This window comes from Amaranthus tricolor, chromosome 13, assembly GCF_026212465.1.
Source record: "Amaranthus tricolor cultivar Red isolate AtriRed21 chromosome 13, ASM2621246v1, whole genome shotgun sequence".
NCBI lineage: Eukaryota > Viridiplantae > Streptophyta > Magnoliopsida > Caryophyllales > Amaranthaceae > Amaranthus > Amaranthus tricolor.
The window spans coordinates 5862286-5880222 of record NC_080059.1 but is presented as its reverse complement, the minus strand read 5'-3'; the positions used below and the strand labels follow the sequence as shown (position 1 = coordinate 5880222).

Here is a 17937-nt window from a genome sequence, read left to right as displayed (position 1 = left end):
CATAGCCTATAGGTCTTTTTATACTATTTTTAATTTTTTAAGAGAAAATGCAAGTTTTTTTCACAGGCTACGTGGACAAATATAAAACTTTCATCATCCTTTATCTCCCTCCCACTTGAAGGACAGAAACATTTGAAAACTATAATCAATCTCCATTACTCCATAGTCCATACCTTCCTCCATTGAAGGACGCAACTCAAGCTTGCAAGTTGCATCCATGGCCAAACTGCTTCACTCAACTCCTCGTCTCCACTCAATTCACCGCCATAGTCTTCACTTCCTCTCCACTTTCTCTCTATCTTCATCAGCACCTTCTCCTTCCTCCATTGTTTCTTCTACTTCTACATATCATTTTCTCTCTCCTAATTCCTCGTTATCGCTCTCCATTTCTCGTCCTCAATCCTTCGCTCTCTTCCTTTCTCCGATTTCTCGCCGCAATTTTTCTGTTTCCGCATTTGATTCTGATTCCAATTCTTCCTCTACTCAAGTTGATTCTAAACCTAAGCTTGAAGAAAAAGGTGAAGATAGTGGTAATGGAGCTCCGAAAACCGAGGAATTTCCTACCGGTGAGTTTGAGTTCAAAGAATTTGGTCTTTGGAAGAATTTTGTCGTTAAATGCCGTATGCTGATTGCTTTTCCTTGGCAAAGGGTTAAGAAAGGCAGTGTATTGACCATGAAATTGCGTGGACAGGTTTTTATATTTTGACTCCTTTTTTTCCTACTTTGTAATGATTTTTGTATGATTGTGTGATAATATTGGACGTTTGTTTTTGAAATTTCAAATGTGTGATGTATTTTTTTTGCCAACAGATATCGGATCAATTGAAATCTCGGTTTTCACAAGGATTGTCGCTTCCACAAATATGTGAAAATTTCATAAAGGCAGCTTATGATCCTCGGATTTCAGGAGTTTATCTTCACATTGAACCTTTGAATTGTGGATGGGGTAAAGTTGAGGAAATTCGGAGGCATATTTTGGATTTTCGAAAATCAGGTCAGCATTTAATTGTCCTGTTTCCTCTTCCTCTCTTTTTAGTACTTCTATTTTTATGATCACTTATTTTCACATCAATTGTATGCTGGTATTTGTTAGGCATTCATTGACATTAACTTATTAAGAAAAAATTTGGACCTCTATTGCCGGAAATGCTGATGCAGAACTGTGAGTCAAAAGTGTAAGATTGAACATTAACTTAATACTAAAAACACTGAATACTTGTGAGTACGTCGCTCTCTAAATTAATACTAGTATTAAGAAAATGCAGGTACTGCTAATAGTTAAATTGATAGCCCTTAGCACTGAATGTAGCATACGTTGTCAAAGGAGCTGTTCCATGATTGCAGAGTATTGTCGATAGAATCACATTGCCTTGGAAGCCTGCTAATGAGGCGTGAGCAGAAAAAGTTTTTCAAGTGTTTGTGACTGACTTCTTTTGATTTATTAGAATTAGATTATAACTTATAAGATTTATGGTGCGAGTTAGTCCATGGAAGATTTGTGTTAAAATTCACATGTTTCTTATTCTTTCTTTCATGCTGTTGCATAGTTACGAAAAGGGTAGGATGAACTCTAAAGAAATTTGAAAGATCACTTTTATATTTAATACGGATGAGTAGTAGTCTAGGTCATCCTCATATTGGTGTGTAACCCATAACTGCGCAAATTCAAGTCATTGTAATTCTTGTTACCATGCAACTCACTGTTATTATTCTTGTTTCATCAACTAAACCATCTTCAACCTCATCGTTTAATCATGTGTTTATCTTGTCTATTCGAAATATGCCAGGTTATTGTAGTTTTCTCGAACTCACTCTTGTATTTGATGATTATGTTTGATACTTTTTGTTTACTTTGAATTGGGTTGGGTATTTAGTAAACACTACTCTGTCGGCAATATCTTCTTATTCAGGCCAGTTTGTGTTGTCTGTACAATCATGGTGTAAACCCCCCTGCTACTTGCAAGATGTATTTGTCGGATGTAGGATGAAAATATTGAGTACCCTTGACTCATGTCGCATTCCTCAACTGTTAGCTTTCAATAGCTGATTTGGATTTTGGACAATCACAGGGTTATCATTAAAGGCTAGGATATTTGTGTATATTGTCTCTAAAAGTGTCTCTCTGATTTTATGCTATTTGGATCAAGCTCTTTCAACCGGTGTTCCAACTGATAAATGTTTTCGGTGTAAGCCTAAGTGAGTTTTATTGAAACTGGAAACACATGTGATTTTCCATGTTTAACACCTTTAGATCAATGGCATGAGCCGTGATGAATCTGATCCTGGCATGGCTGAAGCCCTGTAGGTCCCTGCAAGGTTCTTGTGGAACACGTTCTAGTTTCTTGGTATGCATGTGAACTGTGACAGAATACACAGATCAAACAATTCTCACTGAGAATGCTGCAATTATGAAATTAGATGAGCAAATTTATCAGTTGGTTATTGGCTTATTGGGTAACGTTATCCTGGAAGGGCATTGGGGTAATGAATGTTGTTGAAATGAGTTTATTGGTGAACTAATTTCTTACAAAACACAACTACTCATGGATGAAGTAGACGTTGAAGATTCATACGTGACTGTGAGCATATTAAATTCATTCTTGGTCACCAGGATATTTAGTTAAGTTTGAAAGGATTATGGAATATACTGTAAGAACTAACCACAAACTAGTTAAACTAATGGTATTTTGTCTATATATGATGAAACTATGAAAAGCACAGATGGATGTGTGTTTGTATAGGCTGTGCCCATTCGGTCATTGCGGTAGTTAGTTTCTTGCAAAATGGCCTTTATTTAGTATTCAACATAAAAAAATTAAAAAGCAAAACACAAGTACAATTTGTGATTGCCAAGATAATGAGGTGTAGTTAAGTTGGCAAATATCATGGAAGATTTTGCTATATTGGAAGCTCGCTTGATAGTTGATACCCACGATAATGTGAATATATGATGGTGATGATGAAAAAATCACAACAGGTCTTGCGTTTCATTTAGAATATGCCCACTAAGTCATGGAAATTAACAAGCAACTGTGATTGATTCTTATATAAACTATAAATCCATGGTGACCAATTGGGTGTTTCACAAGTTTGGTGAATTGCTTGTGGGATCCTAAAATATGTCCAGCCATAGAGTCTCTATCTCTAATTATGGTCCATATAAGATGAAACACATTATTTTGAATGATCAGTATTGATAGATTACCAATAGAGAATGTAAAAGAAAGTTTTCACAATTAGGAGAAGGTCACGATAGTTTAAGCCAAGGTGATTTGGCTGTTACATGTACTTCTATTAATAGAGATTTTGATTCAAATATCTGCTCAAGTTTCAATTATTATGTTTTGGGTCGGGTAGGTATTAGTTTTTTGTGTGCTTGATGCTTAGTGAAGTTGTCTTTTTTGTTTGACTCTATCTAATTGTCATTTTGCAATCGATTCAAGAAAGTAGGATCTTTAATATTCACTATGGATATATGGCCTCTGAAGACTTGTAGTTTTTCCATAATTTATCTCCATAGAATTTGTTACCTTTATAAAAAGTTTCCTCTTATGTTTGTTGTTAGGCAACCACACGAGATCAAGAATCTGATTCTTCAATTAATTCTCATTGGTGTCAATGTTTGTTGTTAGGCAACTATACATGATCTAGAATATGATTTCTAACCATTTTTAGGAATTTTTTTCAGTCAATTTAGTTGTTGAGTGCTTCATGTTGTGGCACCAAATTTGAATTTATCAAATTAGTTTAGAATTTTCGTGGATTCTTCATTTAACTCCCCCACACAAAATTGGTGGATTGGATGTATACGTAAACAAATATTGATTCTTATTACAATGATGTATGTGTATAATTTTCTAGTTCAATTGTTTCCTAATCCTTGTTTCAATAGGGCTATATGTTGGTATGCCAATACCCTATCCCATTGGCAGCTTCGTCTACCTTCTAATTTTTGGGGTTCATTTGAGATAGACTTTTACCTTCAAGCTTTTCGTATGTTAGACACACTTTTTTGCTCAAAAGCTTATAAAACTATTCTTAAAAAAATTGGATACCATAACAATTTACTATCTCCATAAAGATCTAAAACATTCATCATCATTGGTGAATCCACCAATAGCGTAAAATGGCAAAAGAGAGAACTTAAACCCATATTCTAAAGCATTATGTATGATTGTTCTTTTTCTAATTGTTATCAAAAGAAGAAAGAGGAGAAAAAAGAAAAAAATCCAAAAGAAGAATAAAAAACAAAGAAAGAAGAAAAATTAATGGGAGAATGGGAATTAAAAGAAGATAAAAAGCGGAATATTTAAAGAGAAAATCAGCAAAAAAAAAAGCGAACAGTGAGTTGAAGAAAAGGAAACTTGAAAAACAAGTAACTAAAAGAAAGAAAAAGACATGGTATGGAAGAAACTAAAAAAAATCGAAAAGCCTTGGATAAAAGAAAAAAAATGAAGAAAAGTCGTTTTCTTATCTCATTGTATAATAAAGGTTAATAAGAAAGATTTCCTCCCAAATAAAACCAAATGCGTAAAAAGTGCAAGGCTTAAAAAGCACAAAATTACCTACCTTACCTATCTCGTTGAGCACACAAAAAAAAACCGATTTAATTAGCGCAACTTTAGTGGGGTGTTTTTTAAAAACTAAAGTTTCCCTCCACTCTTTCTGCAATACGTTCTTTTTTGTTCCCGACTTCAAACAAAGTGAGAAAAAGGGGAGGCCTTATGATTACATATAATGATGAATATCTAATATTGACTCCTAGTTTCCAATTCTAAGAGACAAAATTTTTTCTTGCTTACTTTCTGTTGAATTACTCCTTTAACTTGTTGTCTTACACTTAAATTATGGGCTTTTGACTTGTGCTTGACAAGTATGCATGATTTGGCAACCAGACTTGTGAATATCTCATTGTGTGTTTCCTATTGTTGATGATGAGTCATCATGCTCAGTAGACATTGTTCATGGGACTACCTTTTTGGTATTCTTACATCATAGATGAATGAATATAATCTCCTCAATAGTTCTAGAGTATGGTAGTTATTCAAGCAAGCATGACAATTAAGCCTCTTTCTTCTGAAAATGCATTATGTACCTAGATATGCTTATTGGATCATCAACAAATTCCACAAGCTTAAAATTTCGATCTAGCTATGTGTTGCAATTATTTTTATTATGAGCCGATGAAGGTTGACTTCTCTCGTTGTTGAAGTAGACCTTTTTGAGAATCATGATCCTTACATGTCAGGTTCTATGATTATGGAGTACAGTTTACAACAACCGCAATGCCAAAGCCTTAAACCAAGAGATTTAGTCAGCTACATGAACCAAAAGATTAATACTAGTGGTCGTCAACATGAGTTTTCCTTCTCTATTCGTTTCGATTTGTTAACATCTCAAATCGTACATCATAATTCATATATTTTTGCAATCCTACCCTCTAAAGTTTAAATAAGTATAATTTATCTGGTTTTGAAGGGTCCTCTTGTGTGACTTTTGGGAGTGATCAAGTTAATGTTTTGTAGGCTAATGTCTTGAACTCTTTTACTTCTTTCACCCTAAGGAGTTTTATTGTAACTTTTACATTTTACATTTTATCTTTATTTTTTTTGTAATCTTTAATCTATGAAGAGATATTGAAACATAAGGTGCTTATATTGATTCCATATCAATTTTACATTTTATCTTTATTTTTTTGTATTGAGCCTTTAGGCTTACATAGCCCTTCTTGCGCTCTAACTACTTTCTTTCTACTATTATTTTTTTTTTGTTATTTGTTATTATTGCAGGAAAATTTGTTGTGGGCTATCTTCCAGTTTGTGGAGAGAAAGAGTATTATCTAGCTTGTGCATGTGAAGAGGTTTATGCCCCACCAAGTGCTTATTTTCGGCTCTATGGTTTATCTGTTCAAGCATCATTTCTTGGAGGTATGTTTGCTATTCATGGTTTGACTTTCTGCGTTTTAAACAAACAAAGATAATTCTCTTTGGTAGATATTAGCCACATGTGAAGCAGAGCTACTATAGAGCCAAAGCGACTTACTTCTTTGTAAATTATGTGAATACGTTCTTGATTCTTTGCATGTTGAGAGCTTACTAAATGGATCGAAGTTCTTGTTTCAATATATTTTTTTAATCTAATGTAGCTTTTCTATGTGAAGTATTTTCGGTGTTTGGGATCAACTTTAGTCTTGCTTATGTCAATTTGCATTCAGGTATTTTTGAGAAAGTAGGGATTGAACCGCAGATTGAGAGGATTGGCAAGTATAAAAGTGCTGGAGACCAGCTCGCCCGCAAATCTATTTCTGAAGAAAACCGAGATATGTTGACAACATTGCTTGACAACATCTATGGAAATTGGCTTGATAAAATTTCTGCTGCTAAAGGTGCTCTAATAGTTTTTGGCTTGCCTGTGATTAAATCATCTTTTTATCGTAGGCCGACATCACAAAAGAACTCTTTACAGTTTCTCTACTGAAACTTCTGTACAGGAAAAAGTAAAGATGAAGTTGAGAAGTTCGTCAATGAAGGAGTATACCAAATTCAAAGTCTTAAAGAGGAGGGGTGGATTACAAATATAAATTACGATGATGAAGTATGAAGACAAATCTGGCTTTTACTGAGACCTTTTTGCCCAAATTTATTAAGCCTACTTTTATTGTGGAGTATAATTTCTTCTAAATTGTTATTACCATCATATAAAGCTTTTTCAGTTATAGGCCAATTACTTTTCCTTCTATTATCACAAGTGACAGAATTGCATCATTATCATACAGGTAATTTCAATGTTGAAGGAAAGATTGGGGATTCAGAAGGGAAAGAAACTGCCAATGGTGGATTACAGGTAACTGACTTCTTACTTCGTTGTTTACTCTTCTTTTGTTTTTTAAAATGTAAAAAAGAATGTGTTTTTGTTTTTGGATAAACATGATTTTCGTTTATATTTTAAGATGTCAGTTTTTACTTTGGGTATAGAAATAATGTTGTTCTTATGTTTAATTTCAATGTTGCATGATAGCCCTGATGATACTGCCTACTTCTAGGTAACATGATTCCTAACAGAAGTAACTGAAAAAAGAAATGCTCTCATTTCTAAAAACAGATTAGAAGCTATGTTCATTTTTGCTTGATTTTATTCTGCATCTGTTTCTTACAACTTACAAGTTACAAGATATCACTACCAAGAATAATAGTGACAGTTGAGTGAGACTGTAAGAGAAAATTCATTGTTTATCTTTGGTGAAAAAAGAGAATTGGTTTCAGTTTACATTAATGCAAAGGCAGAATGGTCTATCTTGCTTTTTTATTTAAAAAAATTCTGTAAGTTACTTGTTGCACTTCTTTATCTTCTCACTAATCTGGCTCTGCCTTCCATGATACCTAAGGTTCAATTTTTTGCCATAAACCAACTTAATGTGTGCTGTAGAGGCTGGTAGGAGTAGGAGCTTGGACAAGCAAATTATCTTTGCAAAGTCTTCCATCAGGATAAAAGTAATTGTCCAATACCAACAGAGTTATCACCGATGTTAGCAAGTTGTCTTGGTTAATTTTGAATTGGCTGTTAAATTGGCGTAGTTATTAATGCTTTCTGGTAAAAGAACAAATCCTATTGCTATTTTATATGATGTGTGGCATTTCTAGTAGTTAAGTATTGTTTTAGGAGTTAATGGTTTAGGAAAGTTGATTATTGCAAAGGGAAAAAGAGGGTGTGTGAGAAGGGTTGCTACTTCCATAGTTTTAAGTATTTTTCTCAACTCTGGTGAAAAATGTTTGGAATGGGAATTAATGACTATCCTTCTATTACAGGAGATATTCAGGGGTGAAAAAATGGACCCTTGGATTATCTGATGGCAAAGAGAGGATTGCTGTCATCAGAGCCTCTGGAAGCATTAGTCGTGTTCGCAGCCCTCTAAGTTCACCAATGTCGGGCATAGTTGCAGAACAGCTAATTGAAAAGATACGCAGTGTGAAAGGTATGGTTTGCTTTGTATGATGTGTTTATTGTGCGTCATTGGTTTTTCTCTATGGTTACTTCTATGAGTACTACATATATTTGGATATAGCTTGCATTATAGATTGTTAAGCTTTTATTTTTTTATATCTATAATTCAATATGTATCATTTTCCTTCTGCCATTGATTTAATGTTGTAATTCCTTCTAGAATCTAAAAGATACAAAGCGGTTATCATTCGGATTGACAGCCCTGGAGGGGATGCTCTTGCGTCAGATCTGTAAGTGTATCCTATATTTATTCAAACTCAACTTAATATCTTAAATCATTTAATTCTTCATTTTAGGTTCATACCCTTATGCATCAAATATCCAACAAATAACTTCCCAAGTTTTGGTTTTATCATTTTGCATATCCTAGAGATGTGGGTAAGGTTCCTGTCATATGAACACATGCCCAGTCAGACTGATGTATATATTCCTTTTCCACATTCTGTACTTTAATGCAAGAGGTTATGCCAAGGAAGTTGATATCCTTGTATGCCTTTGCTCATGATATTTGATAAATCTTCCAAACTTGGTAGGTTAAGGCATTGCCATTGATATATAGGTCTAAATTATGGGTGTTGTAACTTAGTTAAAGCAATTGGTATTTGGATTTTTGTTGATAGCTTTTCTAGAAATGTGAATTTTGTTGGGTTCTTTGGAGTTAGGTTATCTTTGTTCTTCATTTGTCTTTTCTTAGCTTGAGAATTGTGTTCATGTCATGCTGCCTTCTGGTTGATTTAGTAATTTTCTGGCTTCTCAAGTATAGTCTTATTCTGGGTTCTTCTCCAACACCTCCAGTCCACCACTTTTGAATGGTTCAACAACAACTATGCCAAAGCCTTAATCCCAACAATTTGAGGTCGACTGCATGAAACAAAAACAAATCAGCGTGGGACATTGTCACCAACAAGTATTATTTGGCTCTATCTTATACTAATCTACAACTAACAAATCCACATCTAATGATTATTTACTTATATTCTCCTCCTCTTAGCATTCCTAGTGATTCTCTTATGCTCAGGCAATCCCAATCCTTCGTGTCATTCTTTGTTATTCAACTCATCTTTGGCCCACCTCTTCTTTTTCTGAGCTCCTCAGAGTTCCAACCTCCACTCTTTTATCAGTTTGGCAGTTTTTGAATTATTGATGGCATGAAATCCATCGTTTGTCCTTTTGACAAGAGGGCATTGGAGAAAAATGGGGTAGGCCTAAAAGATAGGTCAAATAGGAATAATCAAAGCTATCCATAATGTAAACTGCAGTAAGGCCACTCTATGAAGGACTTTCAACTTAGAATTAAAAAAGAATATATATACCATGTGTCTTGGAATCCCCTAGAAAATAAAGACGGGGTGATCTTGGTTCAGTTGCTTCAAAAGTTATGCATATTAATACTATTGAAAGTCACACATAAATGAACTTTTCAGTCACTAAAAAATTTCATTCCCTCTTCCTGAAAATGAACTTCCTTCTTTGCTTTGGGATAAACTATGAATACCTTTGTGTATGTGGATTGTGGAATAACTTCATGGAGGTCAAAGTTTTTTTTAGTAAGCAATAGTCTTCGGTCTCTAAAGGGTGGTTTCCTTTAAATTCTTGACTAATAATTTCTCCATCTCCAATTAATTGCTACGATTTTCTCCATTTAATGAGAGATTTTGGGGAGAATGTTGCAAGTAGTTGGGGAGATTGGAAATAAATTTTAAGAATTAATTTAGAGAAATACATGAATGAATTGGATGAGTTTTATCCTTCATCGACTAGGAAGTGGAAAAGGAAGTTCCTTCTAGGATTCAGAGTATAAAGGCCTGGTTAATTTTGATGAGGAAACTGAGCATTTTATTTCTTTAACAATTTTCAACAAATAGAACAGCTTGTGTTGAAATTCTTGAATAACTAATATAATTGAAATACACCCTTTTATATCAACTCATAATGTGATGATCGCGAAGAGAGTAATGTAAAACCTGCCAGTTAATGCATCAACAATACTGCAACCTTCAAAATATTGCCACCTCGACGGTTTAACCATGATTAATTCCATGTGGATCAAGGCCAGAAATAGATGATATGATCATGAATTTGTGTGGTATTCATTATGTTCAGGATGTGGCGGGAGATAAGACTTTTGGCCGCCGAAAAACCTGTTATTGCATCTATGGTTGATGTTGCAGCTAGTGGAGGATATTACATGGCAATGGGAACAGGAACTATAGTTGCTGAAAATCTTACTTTGACTGGTTCAATTGGAGTTGTCACAGGTGAGTTTTGCATCCTTATCTTATCAATAGATTTCAGTATTCCTCTTGTGTGTTTGTTAGAGCTATTACTTTCAACTTGCTTCACAGTCTTGCTTACAATGGTCCTATGGAAGAACAATCCTGTTGGAATGCTTACAATAAAAAGCAAAACTAAGAATGGTGTTAAACTTTTTAAGTTGCCTGGTACTTTTTAAGTTGCCTGTTGTAAGGGTGTTTGTAATTGTCACACAGAATTGTTGCTTTACTTGACAACATTTCGTTTCTTCTGGCATTGACCTTACTGCTTGCTTCATAAACTTTCACCTTATAAAAGAGCATGATTTGCAGTATCTGATATTTGGGAGTAACTATTAACCAGCATAATTTAACTCGTATTTTAATAGTGAAGTCTCTTTGGTAAATTATAACTTCAACCATAAAGTAATTTGAGGGTATGGAAAATTTGACAAGTGTTTTGTAAATCATTGATCGTACTCTTGTTGATTTGCCTAGTTGAAAGGAGATTAAATGTGAGTTGCCCTGTGCTTTATTTGGCTTTAGATGGAAACAAGTTTTGTGACTCTGAAACAGGGTAATTTTGTTACCGTGAAATACTCTACAGTTGCACGGTCTCTAATCCTTCAATTTCTCCTGTATTCTTTCTGTTTGTACTATAAATCTAGTGTCTGCTCGAGCCTCGATCTACTGTATTAGCCCTGCAATTCTGCCATCTTGATTTGTGTGTTCTTTTGAACTAAATGAGTTATCATGATTATTTGATATTCTTTGTCTTGGTTTGTGAGTGTTATTATCTACAAATTGTATAATGTTCTGAATTAGTTGCTTAATGAGCTTTCAACTGTACTTGTTCTCTAACATAATTAATTGTGTAATTGATAATTCTTTGTTTTCCTCAGGATTTTTTTTACTTTTGTGAAATTGTTTACAAATGTACTCCATCTGCATTATATATTTCTCATCTTTTCTGCAGACATCAAAATTGGAAAATTTGTGTTCATTTGTGACTTTCTTGGTCTGCTAAATGCAATTCATGGCACATTTAGATAAATGCTAAATGTTCTCATTTTGAAATTCTCTAATAATGTAGTTTTCTTTGACTGAAGGCAAGTTTAATTTGGGAAAACTCTATGAGAAAATTGGTTTCAATAAGGAGATCATATCAAGGGGAAAGTTTGCTGAACTCACTGAAGCGGAACAGAGACCTTTCAGGTGAAAGTTTTTTCATTTGTATTGTTAGTAGAGGTATTGACGATAGAGTAGCTTATTCTTAATGCACTGCATCTCATGTGGGTCAACTGGACGGTGGACAGCAGCCACAGTTCTACACAAGTTTATTATGGTAATTGGTATACAATAGAAAGAATTTTAAAATTCATATTATCTTTTAAAATTTGTATTGTATGGGTGAACATTATTTTGGACAATTGCTAGAAGTGGGTTTTGTCATGCTCTTTTGGCTATGTTTCAATGTGGAATATAAATCTCGTATCTGAAGTTCAACTTTAAGCATCTACCTCCAGATTTTTGGGATTTCAAAAGTAGCTCCTGCTACCTGATTTACAGTTGTGTGGTATGCAGAAAGGATGTTGCAATAGATTTGCTACGTTAACTATGTGAAAATGTGTACCCCCTCCTCCACAGCTCCACCAATCCACATTTTTTGAATCATTGTTCACATAGAAGAAGCGGGAGGGGAGTAGTGATTTATGTAATGCTGTGGAGGTTGTATAGTAAATTGTTTTTGGGGTAACCTCAATGGCATTTTGGCATCCTGGAACAAACTATAGCACTGGGAGCATCCCCTTTTGGAGCCCCATCAACATTATTTGACATCACTTTTTTGTTATAGACCAGAAGAAGCAGAGCTTTTTGCCAAGTCAGCTCAGCATGCCTATGCACAGTTCCGAGACAAAGCGGCCTCTTCAAGATCAATGCCTGTAATTTTTCAAATATTAACTTGTACTTTGTTTCCTTTTTTTGATCTTTTGTTGACATTTTTTCGCATCTATGTTTAGGTAGATAAGATGGAAGAAAATGCACAAGGACGAGTCTGGACTGGTGGTGATGCAGCTTCTCGAGGACTTGTTGATGCTATTGGTGGAATGAACCGTGCTGTTGCCATAGCAAAGCAAAAGGCTAACATTCCCCAAGAGCAACCGGTATTTCCTGAGCTCCTAGTTCTTTTCTATTTTGTGTTTTTCTGCTCTCAACTCCTTTGTGCTATGCTGTAGTGTTGATTCAAGTATATCATATCCTGCTTTATTACTAAGAATCTCTTTTCTTAATTCCGTTAGTAATAGCTAATTTAGTACTCCCTTTGTCCTTTAATCAGGCGTCATTTGATTTTGGATAACTTTTATGGATTCAGGTCAACACTGTACAGACTTGGTAGACCACTAATTTGACTTTTAGCTTAGCTTCAATGTCACCATGTTCATTGGAGCAAGGAAAAATTGCCAACTATTTATGTCGTCTGCCCCACTGAGTTTTTTCCATCATATTCCCTGCTGTGAGAGCTATTGTGAATAACGGAGTGCCTATTGGCCATTCACTTTTTTTTATTTAAATCATTGAACTTGTAGTCCTGTATATTTATATCCTTACAAATTTTCAACCCACATTGTATAAATAATCCTACCTCTAACTGAACTTTTATTTTTGAATATAAAGTAGCATTAATCAACCCATTATTGCTAAACCACAGATTACTCAAAAATCCTCCGCAGAACCTTAATTTATTCTACACATCAAACCATTGTAGTCCAGTTAGCGCTAAAGATTGCTAAAGAAATTTTGCTGCATCACTCATGTATGTAATGAGATTGCTTGTTTAATTTATAAAATGATGGGGAAAATACTAAATTCTTGCTATGAGAACCAATACATAATTCTAAGTATTAAGTTTTGGATATTTTTCTCACTAATTATCTTGATCTCAATAACCATCCCTCCCTCTATCTCGTCTTTTACGTCTCAAACTTTCTGTCCTCGCCTCCATCTGTCACTAGTCACTACACCCTTCTCGTCATCTTCTGCCATCACCATCTATGTAGTTGAAGCAACTTTTGGCGCTATGATAGATTTCAGGGGCCTTATTATGTTTCCTAATTGATTAAATGGATGAGGATATAACTCAAACCTGTATCTCTTCCCCCTTGGGTTTTATGGGACCTGATGTGTTGTGTTATTCAGACTCTTTATTTCTTTATTTCACCTCAAGTATTCGTGTCGGATCCCCGACACTTGGACATTGTTACCACACTTGACAGTTCTGTTTCTTTTACCGACAGTTAGTTTTATTGATTCCAAAACCATACTTGATATCAAAAATGTCACAGAAGTAATTAAAGTTTTATCTTCTTTATTATTCTTGTGAGCTCATTTTATGTGCCTGAACTTGGCAGGTAACTCTTGTTGAACTGTCGAGACCTTCCGCTTCTTTGCCAGAGATTCTAAGTGGCATAGGGAGTACTCTTATTGGGGTTGACACAACTCTGAAAGTATTACTTCAGGAGTTGTCATCGTTGGAGGGAGTCCAGGCAAGGATGGATGGGATCATCTTCGAGAAACTTGATCAAGGATCATTTGGAAATCCTATCATAAATCTATTGAAGGACTATCTTGGCTCACTCTAAAGTAAATGTAAATCAAATGCTTTCATACTATACCATCAGGCATCATCGTTCAAAGTTTGTGCAAAGATTTGTTTATCAAGCCATTACAACCCATTACAACCTTTGAGGAGGATTATGAAGCACGTAACTGGATATGGATTGAGCCACAAACTCAAGTCAAGGACGACTGATCACCTCTAAAGGCTGCATTTACTTTTAATGATTTTTGTTCTTTTTGAAACATGTAAATGAGAAAAGAGTGTGATCCATATCATAGCTTGCTATAATCAAAAGAGGGAGTGTAAATCATTACAGTAACATCTTTTATTTTTCTTACAAATTAATAAAGTAAAACTTTCAGGGATAGCGGCATGAACTACTTCACTCTGACAGTTATGATTTTTCTTTTCGACTCTCCTATGCTACAGTCAAGATACAAATATAGTACTCCTTTTGCCTTAAGGTTTAGCTTCACCACGATTAACAACCAATACAAATCAAAGACAATTAAGATTCAAAATTTCAATCCAAATTAAGCCTCTTACATTGTCTTGTCCAAACTCTAAAACCTACACATTTTTTCCTACAGAACCAAGTGAGAAATATATATCCACATTTTGGAACTTTATACTTAGCTTAGTATTTTAGAGATAAAAGAAAGGAAATCATGAGCAAGGGAGGGAAAAGATATAAAATGCATGTCTTCCTTATCTGCCTAGGAGGAAATAAAAGAGAAAGAAAACAAAAAGGTAGAAAATTAAGTTTTTTTTTCCCCTAAAATTTTCCACCTTTATATTAATTGTTACCTTAACCAAAATTATTCATGTAATCCTTTCAAATCCTTTCCAATCCCATTATCCAAATAACAAATATTTCATTTCAATTCATCAAAATCCTCTTAACACACATTTACTGCTACTCTATATGCTATTGCAGCTTTTGTTCCTAGGAAGCGCACACAGTGAGAATACAAATACATCAATTGTAAATAAATTCCTTAGGCTAGAACAAGTGTTATAAACATCATTATTATATCCAATATATCCCGCTCATAAAAACTGTATAATATAAAAATTAATAAATGTCCTCGAGTTACATTAATGGAAAACAAGGGCTAAAAGTTGAAATTCTTCATACTAAACGAATATTTTCTTTGTCCCTTTGAATTCATTACATTATGTCCAACGAGCTATCACTACCAAATGCGTATTATATCAAATTCAAAGGGGCATAGAAATAATAAAGGTCATGATATGCAAAATTAGAGAAGTTTCCAACACAAGATCATGCTTTTAGGAAAAAGCTTTCCTATGAAATACACCATTATGTGCATATATAGCTATAATGCAATATGATCAATATATCCTATAAAGGTAATATTATAGGCAGTAGTGCTTTCCATTATGCATTTGTTACCAAACAAATCATTCGTTAATTATGTAATCCCAAAATATGCAATGGAATTTATTATCAAAATATGCAATGGAATTTATCATTTAATCCCAACAACAAATTCATACCAACCTTCTCCGTCTTCTATAATCATGTTCTGTTTAAGCAATAACGAAAAATCAATGGCTACTACATAGCTATTTACATGTTTCCAATAACTCCTCTAACATCAAATAAGTGGTACATCACAGTTCCAATGCTAATTCTTAATAAACTTATGGCAGCATAATTTAGCATTTCCTAACTAAAAAGGAAAAAGGGTGCAAATAAAATTAAGTATATGAGTACCTGCAAGTAACATACAAAATCAAGACACTAAAATCTAATGCCAAAAACTCTTAAACACACTTAAACAAATTAGAATAAGTTTAAGGTAATCACAGAGAAAGAGTGCTCAAAAACTGTGTTGAATGCTCATCTGGCGAATCACACGCTACGGGCTGCACTCTGGACCTTCCGTTGCTCGTATTCAGGGTCATCGGTAGGCAATTCATACCGACATACAGGACAGGTGTTCCTTATTCGAAGCCAAGGGACGATGCAATCGCCATGATACCGATGTGAACAAGGCAATTGCCTTCCAACCTCTCCAACTTCAATCTGATCTTTACAAACAGCACAAAGTGCTTTCTCGTCGACTACATCCTCTTTCGTTGTCACCACCGAGGGGAGGTTCTCAACAACATATTTCGAAGCAGGGGGGCGACCAACGTGTGTGTTTTCACTCTCTCCAAACTGTCCAAACATCAACTCATGCTCGGCCGCATTAAGGATATCATCATGATCACCAAAGAAATCAACTAAATCATTGTCATAATCCATAGTCTCATGATTTCTTATAAAACCATTACTGTTTAACAACACCTCCCATTCCAAATTCCCCAATACTCTCCCTCTTTCTCCAATTTCATCTTCCTCCGGCCCCGAAATGGGTAAAATTGAAATAGAATCATGATCATGAGGATCAGCCACAATACTCAAAACCTCCCTTTCATCAACTCCATCATACACCTCCTCCCACTCAAAATCGTTATTGACTCCACCATGATGATCATCCTCATCCAATTGGAAGGAATCCCAATGTAATGGGATACTCAAGTCATCATCATTGATATTATCAATCCCATAATCTTCATCCTCCTCTGAATTCAAATGAAGTCCGAAAAACTGATTTGCCTCATCGTTGTCCTCATCTGAATCTGAATCGACATCAACCCACATCAACCCACCGAACCTAGAAGAATTACTAGTGGTAATTGGAATGGGATTACCGTTTCTACTGCCAGTTTCTCTCCTAGACACGTAAAACTCATCCCCACAATCAGAAAAAACAACGCCACCACAATTACAATCGTCAATATCATTCTCTTCTAACCCTAACCCTAACCCTAAATTTAAATCAACGTCCAAACCGTTAGCACCCACATTATAATTCTCTTCAATCATTGCGAAATTCAAATCAGTAATATCATCCGAAAAAAAATCATTATCCACATTAACAACATGAGATTGTTCAACGCGTTGATGAAGCAAATTCATAACAAAATTTACCTGATTAATTCGATCAACAACGACGTCGTCAGTGAAATTAGATCCATTAGTTGATGAATTTGACGAAAAGATTTCATCTGCGTCGATATCGAGGGATCGAGAGAGAGAATAGCAATAGGGTGTGGAATAGGAATCGAGAGTGGAAATTTCATCGCAGTGTAAATCTTTTTCAATAAAAAAATCATGGTCTTCATCAGGGAAAGGGAGGAAAGAAACCTCCGCCATTGATGAGGGATTACAGAATCTTTAAGAATGGCGAAAATGAACAACCAAAAGGAGAAAATAAATCGGGAAAATTAATTGGGAAAATGAAGACATCATATTCTTATAGGAAACGAAAATGACGGGATTGGCCTTGAGCAGTTTCTACGTATCTTTCTTTCTTTTATTTTTAGAAATTCTTACGAATCTTTTAATTGAACCGGTTTATTATATATTTTTTAATATTGTAAATAGACATTAAAAATAATGTAAATAGACATTAAAAATATGGTAAGTAGACATTAAAAATAATGTAAATAAGACAATAGTCATTACGTTTTAATGGGTTGGGCTTACTAGCTATTTATTTATTATTATTATTATTATTATTATTATTATTATTATTTATTTTTTCTATTATCTTAATTGATTTAAAAGATTGTGCATTATACATTACACTTATTTTGATTTTTTCTCATTTTTTTAAGATTCACATTTTTGGTTCTTATTTGTTAAATAGGAATTTAGATTTTCATCTAATTAGTAAAAATTTATCTAAAAAATAGTTACTCAATCTGGAATAATTCTCAAATCTCAAATCTCAAATCTCAACTCCCAACCTATTTCATTAAGTAAATATTATGAAAACAAAAAAAATCAAGTACAACTCAAAATAAAATTGTGTATTATTCTATTAAAATTTCTTGATTTACATTCAAAACAACTAGTTGAGTTCATACTACTAAATACAAACAAATCTTAAATATTTTTCACCTTCTATTTTCCAACAAAATTAATAAAATTCCTTCAAATTTGACAAAAATACATTTACTTATTCCTGCATCGATGTCATTCAAAAA

General features: G+C 34.2%; 2 protein-coding genes across 3 annotated transcripts; one reads left to right on the top strand and one right to left on the bottom strand.

Annotated features, from left to right (window-relative positions):
• Positions 1-66: 66 nt before the first annotated feature.
• On the top strand, positions 67-14239 carry LOC130798425 (serine protease SPPA, chloroplastic). 2 transcript variants are annotated; one of them, XM_057661402.1, is made up of 13 exons: positions 67-691; positions 811-994; positions 5790-5927; positions 6215-6385; positions 6491-6594; positions 6776-6843; positions 7806-7972; positions 8162-8231; positions 10105-10259; positions 11363-11468; positions 12109-12196; positions 12275-12418; positions 13664-14239. In XM_057661402.1, the coding sequence occupies exons 1-13, from the start codon at positions 218-220 to the stop codon at positions 13892-13894; spliced, it is 2100 nt and encodes a 699-aa protein (XP_057517385.1). In that variant the 5' UTR covers positions 67-217; the 3' UTR covers positions 13895-14239. The 2 variants fall into 2 exon arrangements, with proteins under 2 accessions (XP_057517385.1, XP_057517386.1); XM_057661403.1 differs by having other exon boundaries at positions 100-691; positions 12628-13685.
• Positions 14240-15336: 1097 nt separating this feature from the next.
• LOC130798426 (uncharacterized) lies at positions 15337-17216 on the bottom strand. Its single transcript, XM_057661404.1, has one exon. It carries the CDS (start codon positions 17099-17101, stop codon positions 15752-15754), a length of 1350 nt encoding a protein of 449 aa, XP_057517387.1. The 5' UTR covers positions 17102-17216; the 3' UTR covers positions 15337-15751.
• Positions 17217-17937: the final 721 nt, after the last annotated feature.